Source organism: Neomonachus schauinslandi, chromosome 15 (assembly GCF_002201575.2).
Source record: "Neomonachus schauinslandi chromosome 15, ASM220157v2, whole genome shotgun sequence".
Classification (NCBI taxonomy): domain Eukaryota; kingdom Metazoa; phylum Chordata; class Mammalia; order Carnivora; family Phocidae; genus Neomonachus; species Neomonachus schauinslandi.
Window position 1 is genome coordinate 39,271,180 of NC_058417.1, and position 9,198 is coordinate 39,280,377.

The 9,198-nt window shown below is 39.0% G+C and overlaps 1 protein-coding gene across 1 annotated transcript; it reads right to left on the reverse strand.

Annotated features, from left to right (window-relative positions):
* Positions 1 to 951: 951 nt before the first annotated feature.
* Positions 952 to 8,657, reverse strand: LOC110593169 (keratin-associated protein 3-3). The gene is made up of 2 exons (XM_044921641.1): positions 8,625 to 8,657; positions 952 to 1,701 (listed from the first exon to the last, which is right to left on the reverse strand). Exon 2 carries the CDS (start codon positions 1,687 to 1,689, stop codon positions 1,393 to 1,395), a length of 297 nt encoding a protein of 98 aa, XP_044777576.1. The 5' UTR covers positions 1,690 to 1,701; positions 8,625 to 8,657; the 3' UTR covers positions 952 to 1,392.
* Between the last annotated feature and the right edge of the window lie 541 nt (positions 8,658 to 9,198).

Genomic DNA, 9,198 nt, shown 5'->3' on the forward strand with positions numbered 1-9,198 from the left:
CAGGTCCCTTGCTCGGCAGGGAGGCCTGCTTCTCCCTCTCCCACTCCCCCTGCTTGCGTTCCCTCTCTCGCTCGCTCTCTCTCTGTCAAAAAATAAATAAAAATCTTTAAAAAAAAAAAAAAGAACTTTTACACAGACTTGTACACCTTCCCTCATATTCCTCTCTAGAACACTGTTGTGCAAATTTTAGCTTGCTAACCTCCCATTTAGATGCAGAATTGTGCCTCAAACTTGACATATCTAGAGCAGAATACAGAATTTCCTTTTTTAATTCTCTCTTCCTTCTCTGCTTCTATGCTCCATTGGTGACATAACCCCACTGCCTAATCTCTCTTTGACACCTTCTTCTCTTTCATATCCCTTTTACCACCAGCTCCAGTTAGTCTTTGACTATATCTTTCTCCTGTTTATCACTATGGCAACAATCTTAATTTCTTAATTGTCCTCAATTTTATGGTATCACAGCACTTTACTAATATTACTAGTAGAACACTTGTATTTTTTATTATAATACAGTGCCCAGCATTCAATAAGTAATTGTAAATTGTACGAAGGAATGAATGGGTATTGTGTTTGTATCTGCCTGACCTGCTAGACAGTCTACTCATTTTGAGCAGGGACAATAAAATATAGGGCACATAATTAGGTATTTAATAAATGTTTACTGAAATAATGATGTTATAAAGTTACCAATTTTTTTGCATAAACCCATCAAGTCATTGGGAGTTGATATGTTATGTCTTCATATCATGTTCAGTTCTTCCCAATTTACCTTAAACCACTTTTTGGGAAGACAAGTCAGGGAAAGTCTATTTGCAAGTATGCTGATACAGGGGACCTTCTTATATGCAAGGCCATTTAGTTTTCTTTAAAAAACAAGAACAATAAACGCAAGAAACATTTGTACAGTCACTATTTTTAGTTTTGCAGATGTTCTCAGTTCTTCTTAAAATGCTGACTTTTGGAGGTAAGAAGTACATTTAATGAATTGATAGGAATAAACAAACATAATTGTAGACATTTGTGCTATGCCAGAGATGGAAAATTTATTAGTATGATCATGAAGAAGCTCCTCAGTTTCCAGAAAGATACCACCCAGCACTGGAAACAGAATTCCCAAAGCACCCAAAGAAAGATAAACTTTAATATGGAGGAAATGAAAAACTTTGGGAAGCCAACAGCATCCTCCTATTCAAATTGCCCGTGATCACTAATATCTACCACGTGGCCATTGAAAGTCTCTTGGTTTCTTTTTGAGCCAGAGTTGTCAGGGATAACGTCATCCTTGTTCCACCTTGGAAAGCAGAGGAAATTAGTTGCAGGTACTGAAACAGGTGAACGCTAAAGCTTCTGGGTCCTTCATTGTCAGGCACAGAGCAAAGCAGCCATCATTCAGCAGGAGCTTGGGATGCAGGGCTCACCGGAGGGCTGAGTGAAAGTTGTGAGGTTGATGGTCTCCAGGCCTGGGGTGGGGTAGGAGGAGTTGAGCAGGAAGCAGGTGGGCACACAGGGCTGAGGAATGTGGCAGGGTGGGGGGGAGTTGTCACAGCAGGTTGGCTCCAGTAACCAAGTCGTGTGTGGGCAGGTGCTGGGCAGGCAGACTCCGCACCGGCAGCATTTGTCAGAGGAACAGATGGTGGTGGCGGGGCCGGTGGGGACGCTGCAGCAGCAGGGCACACAGCAAGCCATGACGTTGGGAATCTGTGTTTTTAATTGCTTTGGTTGTAACGACAGATGAGGCTTCTAAGGTGTGAATGTCTCCTCTTGCTTTGAGGCTCTTATATACCCTCCCCAGTGGGTGTTGGTCCAACCAGAAGGCTTCTTTCCTGGTTCTTGTTTATATTAGTGCACCCATTATCCTTTGATTGGTTTGACATTTAGATGCTTGTAAAGAGTCTCTATGCTCCTAATTAACATTTATTTGAGTTCCTTGCTAAATCTGAACTGATTACTCTTGCTATTTGTGACTGGAACACAAGCTTTATGACGTATCACCAAAAGCTTCTATTATAATTCCAACGCCAGACTTTCTGGGGAATATTGCGTAGTAATATACCTGTAGTACGTAGGTCTTATCTCTAGTGCTGGTCTAATGTTTAGTCTCTTTGCCTTTATCTGTATCAATTGGCCTGATGATATATTCTTGTTTGAAAAAGTTGAACTTAAGTTTAGTAACTTCTTTTAGCTTTGGGACTTTAAAAAAATTAATTTTTTGTTGAGATATAATCGACATGTAACATTGTGTTAAGTCTTGGGACTTTCGAAGATCATACCTACATTAATATGGAGAAATATGCTATTAAGAAACATGGGCAGACTTTTAAAAGAGACCTATTTTTCCATTTTTGACTATAAATATTATATACTTAAAAATTTGGGGTAAATACCCAGTAGTGCAATTGCTGGGTCGTACAGCAGCTGTATTTTCAACTTTTTGAGGAACCTCCAGACTGTTTTCCAGAGTGGCTGCACCAGCTTGCATTCCCACCAACAATGTAAGAGGAAGTTCCCCTTTCTCCGCATCCTCACCAACATCTGTCATTTCCTGAATGGTAATTTTAGCCATTCTGACTGGTGTGAAAAAAAAAATTTGGACAAAATAAAGAGGTATAAAGAAAACTCACTTGTAATCTTATCATCAAGAGAAATTCTCTATGAATATTTGTGTCTATCCCTGTAGTCATTTTTCTCTACATTTGTTTATTATTTTTTATGTTACTGGAATCATACCTACTGTTCTATAACTTGCCTTTTTGCCTAAAATATATTTTTTCATTATCTTGTATTCTGAAGTATATTTGATAATGATATTAATGTTTCCTAGCATTGATCAGTTACTTTAAAATTTTATATGATTTATCATTTAGGTTATTTGCATGGTGGTAATTGTGGCAGTAGTAACAACTGTGGATAGGACATAATTATTGGGCAGAGTTATTGGAACAATATTTTAAGGCCTTTGGTATTCATTACCATACTGCCTTTCAGAATGGTTCTTTATGCCTCTAGTTATGTATTCCCACCAGCTGTCTTTGAGGATTGCCGTTTCCCTATACTTTTTGTTGGATATTTTAAGTGTTTTGCCAATTTAATGAGTGAAAAATGAAATTTTGTTGTGTTTCTTTTATAACTAGTTAAGTTGAGACATTCCTTCGTGTGTGCATTGGCTGTTTATCTCTCTATTGAGAACTGGCTTGCTTTGTTTCCTTCATTCACTGCTAAGTGTGAGAAAGTTGAATTTGTAGCTTATGTCTACATCCTAAGTAAAAGAATAATTCAAGACCACGCTACTAATATTCACATGAAATTACTACCAACAGAAAGTGAAGTTAAGGGCCTAAGTTAATCTGTATACATTTGATTTTATTCTCTTTCCCCTCCCCCCCAATGTAGTGCATTTTCTCCCCAAATCAAATGTATCTGTGGTAGAAAGGACCTGGACTCTTTAGTTCCAATACACCATTTAGGCTTCAGGCATGGTTCAGTATTTAAGAGGGAACACAGAGTGGGCTTCTGTGCAGGATCATCCTGACCTTCACACCATTTCCAACCCAACTTTGACTCACTCATTCTTCAAGCCATGATTCTTCTCGCTTGCTTCCCACCTCCTCCTTTAAGTATACCTGTGTATCTCTGCATGATGGGGGAGCATGTCTGTGTGGTTTTCCTGGAAGGCGTGTAGATTCAAGAGGACCACATTAGGAGTCAGAAAGCTCTTTACTTGTTCCAGTCCTGCCCATTGCCTTCCTTGTTATGGCAAGTCATTCACATTTTAGAGCTTCATCTTTCTCCTCTGCAAATAATGATCGTAATATCTACATTCTTCTACTTGGAAGATTATTGTCCATAGACAATCATAAAGTGCTATGCAAAGATAATCATTATCCAAGTAAGTTGCAGATCAAATTCAAAGTAAGGAAAAGGTAAAATAAACAGTCTAAAGAAGAAAAAATACAGCTGCAGATAAGTAAAAGAGCAACCTTATAGGAAACAGCAAGCATTTATCTGAAGGTTCATACCTACAATTAGAGAAGACAGCTGACACAGAAATTCATAAACTTCAAATTTTAAAAAAGTTCTTTATGACTCTGTTTGGAAGAAAGGATTTGTAATCTCTGCTGGTGTCCCTGGACTTCAAACAGATTTATCTTTGAGTGAATACCTGCCAAATTGCTCACTCTTTTATTTAGGACTGATCAACATTTTCAGTATTTTAAAAATAATTTAATAGACATTGAGCAGTTGGCATGTGCCAAACATTGTGATAAATTTTGGATATACAGCAGTGAACAAAATAGACCTTGCTCTTGCTTTCGTGGAACTTGGAGTCTGATGGAAGGTTTATCATGCACATATTATTATAAGTTGCTGTTATACATTATGATAGGGTTATAAAAGCATAAAAATTATAAGCAGAGGGAAATTATTTTGACATTTTAAGAAAAACAGTACAAAGGGGTTTGCAGATTCTCACATGATTTCATGGCAGAAAGAGATCGCTCTCATTTACAGTGCAGTGTTACTTTGTGTCAAGCTTGTAAGGATAAAGAAATTGTTACTGTTCTGTGTAGAATGTTATATTTCCATAATTATAAATAATATTTAAAGATATATTAGAAACAGTTGTAAGGTAATAAGTTTATCATAGTAAACTCATCTCTTATTATTACAAACAAAAAAATTTGTTTGTAAATTAGGACAGTGAATCCTAGAGAGGTGAGCTAATTTGCCTTAGATGGCCTGGTGACTCACTTGTTATAAACTAAATATAGGACCTATTGAGATTGAGCTACCTCTTTTGTGGTTTAACATGCAAGTTTAGCATATGTGTCAGAGATACTAAACATTTTATTTTTAGAAACAAAGGTACCTTTTTCCTTTAAGCAAATGCAGGAAAAACATGGTGATTCTAATTAGATGGAAATTTCCAAATTGCTGAAAATACACACACATGCATGCACACACACAAGAACTTGCCCAGTTTTAATTATATCATCTGTAGTCAATGGGGGTGTGGAGAAGGAAAAGTTCTTCCTCTCCCCTTGAAGGTCTTCCAGCTGGCCTAAGAACTAAATTTACATGAGATAGATTAACAGGAGAAAACACCAAAGTTTTATTAGGTGCACGTGGAAGGCCAATAATGAAATTGGGACCTAAAGAAATGAGGCAGGCAGTTTTTATACTTCTGAGGCAGAGAGAGAATATGTGAGGAATTGACAGGTCAAAGAAGACTTAACTTTGGGAGCTTCAAATAGTAAGGGATTGTAAATGGAATTTGGGCTGTGGTAGTAAATTAGTAAAAGGTAGCAAGGTTTGTGTATACATCCTTCTCAGCTCTACATTCCCTATCTCTGGTGATAATGAGGATGTGTCTTTACCGCCTAATACAGGGAGGGTACCTTTCACATTGGAGATTTATTTCCTGCTCTCATAGGGGCAGTAGAGGGTCTGAATGTCCTTGCATAGGCTGTCTCTTAAGTAATTTTTATTTAAAATAATCAGTATGATAAAATTAGTATGCCAAAGTGGCACATACTGGGGTGGCCTGCCCTTGGCGCTACAGGGATATCTGTCACAGTGAAGACATAAATTAAATGTTGATAATAAAAAAGAGACAAACTAGGGTTGTTATTTTCTTGCTTCAAATCTCTCTTGGTTTGGAGGTTTGTCTTTTTTTTTTTTTTTTTTAAGATTTTATTTATTTGACAGAGACACAGCGAGAGAGGGAACACAAGCAGGGGGAGTGGGAGAGGAAGAAGCAGGCTTCCTGCGGAGCAGGGAGCCCGACGTGGGGCTCGATCCCAGGACCCTGGGATCATGACCTGAGCCGAAGGCAGATGCTTAACGACTGAGCCACCCAGGCGCCCCTTGGAGGTTTCAGTCTTAAAACCCTTTGCTTAGGGAGCCCCAGCGTCAGGGTCTTTGCATTTCTTCTCTCCTCCTCCCCTCACCTCTTCTCCCTATCTTCAATGCGCTCAATCCATGAGTTAATAAGTTGCTGTTGTGTCTGGAACAGCTTCTCTCCACCTCTCCTGCCTTGTCATCTTTTAACGCTTAGCCTGGATAGCATGGAGGCTTTCCATAACTATCCCTCACCCTGACACTGAATCACCAAATATGGATTCTAGTTCCTCTGTGTGCCTGCATGCCATGCTGCTCACATCTGTCATAGCAGGAACCACATGGCATTATAAATATATTCATAGCTGTATGTAGACCACATGTATTGTGATTATAATAACTTGTCTGGCTCAGTTGGTTGAACATCTGACTCCTGGTTTTGGCTCAGGTCGTGATCTCCTGGGTCATGAGATTGAGCCGATATTGTTGGGCTCTGCACTCAGCAGGGAGTCTGCTTGAAGTTTCTCTCCCTTGCCCCTCCCCCCCACTCTCTCTCAAATAAATAACTAAATTTAAAAAATATATATCTTGTCTGTCTCCCTCACCAGATCTGAGAGAAACTTGAGAGCACTCTAGGTAATAATATTTCTTTTATCTTTATAATCTTAGCACAGATACGGTGCCTGGCACAGGGGGAGCCCTCATCAAATACTGGCCAGATGAGTGAATGGACTAAATCCCTTGTTGGCAGTATTGCAGGTTGTTTCGCATGTATCCCATGGCTGCTAAGTTCTGGTCATTCAAACCACTAATAAGCCTGTGAGATCGTTTGAGAAATCCCTCTCTGGGGAGACTGGCAGGCACTCTATGGACATTGAGAAAAATGTTTATTTAAAGGCATTTACTTCTTCCCTTCCTTGCCCTGACTTTTTCTTTTTTGCCTATACTCTTTTGGTTTTAGCTCAATGCTTTTCAAATTCTGACTTGTGCCTTTGTATATGAATGACATGTATACATTATACATGTATTATACATGTATACTTCATGATATATATGTATTCTCTCTTTAAGGCTGGGTAAAGGATAATCTCAAGATAAAATTAAGTTGGTTGGTAAAAACAAGTAAAATTAAGTCATAGATTAAATAATTTTTTTAAAGATTCTATTTATTTATTTGACACAGAGAGCACAAGTGGGGCGGAGGGGGGGTGCAGAGGGAGAGGGAGAAGCAGGCTCCCTGCCGAGCAAGAAGCCTGATGCCAGGCTTCATCCCAGGAACCCCGAGCCGAAGGCAGATGCTTAACCGATTGAACTGCACAGGTGCCCCATTACATCATGTTTAATCAAGACTTTAGCTCTAGTTCACAGCTTATCACCTGAAGAGTTTTGGCATTCTGTTAATCACTGGAGTTGAATTTCTTTTTTCTTTTTCTTTTTTTTGGAGTTGAATTTCTGTGCTAAGGACGGTGGCAAGTAGAGATATATTCCTAGTGCCCTGTTTCTAGAGTTGACCACTTGAGTTCTCTTTAAGGGAAAAGGAAGTTGAAATTGGTAGGCCCACTAAATGACCCAGATCTTAGAACTGAATACCTGCCACTTTTAATCTGTGAGCCAGTAGATCCTTTTCTATTACAATTGGATGTGATGATTTTGTTAAAGATTCTTACATTTTTTTCTCTTGCATGTTTGAAGTTGATGTCATAACTGTTCACTCAGCTTCTGGCTCTTAGTATTGGAGGCTCTGTCATATGGTAGAAAGAATTGGGCTTTAAAGTCAGACATATGAGGAGCTGAATTCTGGGTTTCTTACTAAGTAACTTTGAGAATGTTGAGTAATTCTTAAAGCTTAATTTTTCTCATCTATGAGTGAAGTTTTAAGGATTATGTGAGTTAATAATGTGATTTACCTAGCAAAGTGTAGGTAAATAAATATTGGCTCACCTCCAAATTGTATTTGGCTGAGGAAAAGGAGAGAACATAAAAGATAACCAATTTGTTCCAAGCATTCTTCTAATAGATTTTTTTTTTATAAAATCATCTTATCTTTACCTTTTTTTAAATTAAAGAAATATACCTGAAACTCTAACATACACAAACAACATATCTTGCCAGAGAGATAAAGTTTATTGGAAAACCCATCAAGAATTTTTTTTTTCTATGAAAATATCCAATATAAGAAATGGGATCCAAGAAGCAATGTGACCAGAAAATATAGTCTGAGCTCTTAGGGATTCCAACAGTATTTTGGTAATAGATGATGTTCACCTGCCCAAATGAACCAAATGGTTACTCAGCCAAATAACCATAACAAATTTCTTCATTTTTTTTTTTTCTCTCCATTAAAACGGAGGGTAGGTTTTCCATATCTGGGCCATCTGTCTGCCTCAACATCTGATAAACTGCTGAGGCAAGTGAATACTGAATAGATGCTTCTGGGTCCTTCATTGTCAGGCACAGAGCAAAGCAGCCATCATTCAGCAGGAGCTTGGGATGCAGGGCTCACCGGAGGGCTGAGTGAAAGTTGTGAGGTTGATGGTCTCCAGGCCTGGGGTGGGGTAGGAGGAGTTGAGCAGGAAGCAGGTGGGCACACAGGGCTGAGGAATGTGGCAGGGTGGGGGGGAGTTGTCACAGCAGGTTGGCTCCAGTAACCAAGTCGTGTGTGGGCAGGTGCTGGGCAGGCAGACTCCGCACCGGCAGCATTTGTCAGAGGAACAGATGGTGGTGGCGGGGCCGGTGGGGACGCTGCAGCAGCAGGGCACACAGCAAGCCATGACGTTGGGAATCTGGTTTGCTCTTGGTTTCTGGGAAAGATGAGGTTTCTGAGGTACAAATGTCTCCTCTTGCTTTGAGGCTCTTATATACCCTCCCCAGTGGGTGTTGGTCCAACCAGAAGGCATCCTCTCATTTTTGTTTATCCCACCCTTCTTCACTAAGATTCTCTAATCAGTTTGGTATTTACTTGTCCATTAAGAGTCCTGCCCTTATTAAGGTAAATCATGTTTTTGACTCATCATGTCATTTTTGTCATAAGGTGATTACATTTTATCTTCACAGGGTCCTGGAATGCCAAACCTTATATGAATTATGGATAATCAGTGTGAGAGACAATTTAGCTATAGTTTCAGAGGCTATATTCATTTCCTTGTTTTTCTCCCCCTTAATTTAAAATAATATGCATAACATACAATTTTTAATTACTAATTTCAGTATATATAACTCAAATGGTTAATTGGACCATTCTCTCAATAAAGTCAACAAGGACATAACTACTTATAGATGAGTGTTGCATATGGCTATGTGCATCTCAGACATTTATTTATTGAGGCTATAATTCAGGTTCTATTGAGCAAGTGGGGT

Excerpts from the sequence above, each read along its gene's own strand:
- LOC110593169 (XM_044921641.1), bottom strand. The coding sequence starts at position 1,689 with ATGGCTTGCTGTGTGCCCTGCTGCTGCAGCGTCCCCACCGGCCCCGCC.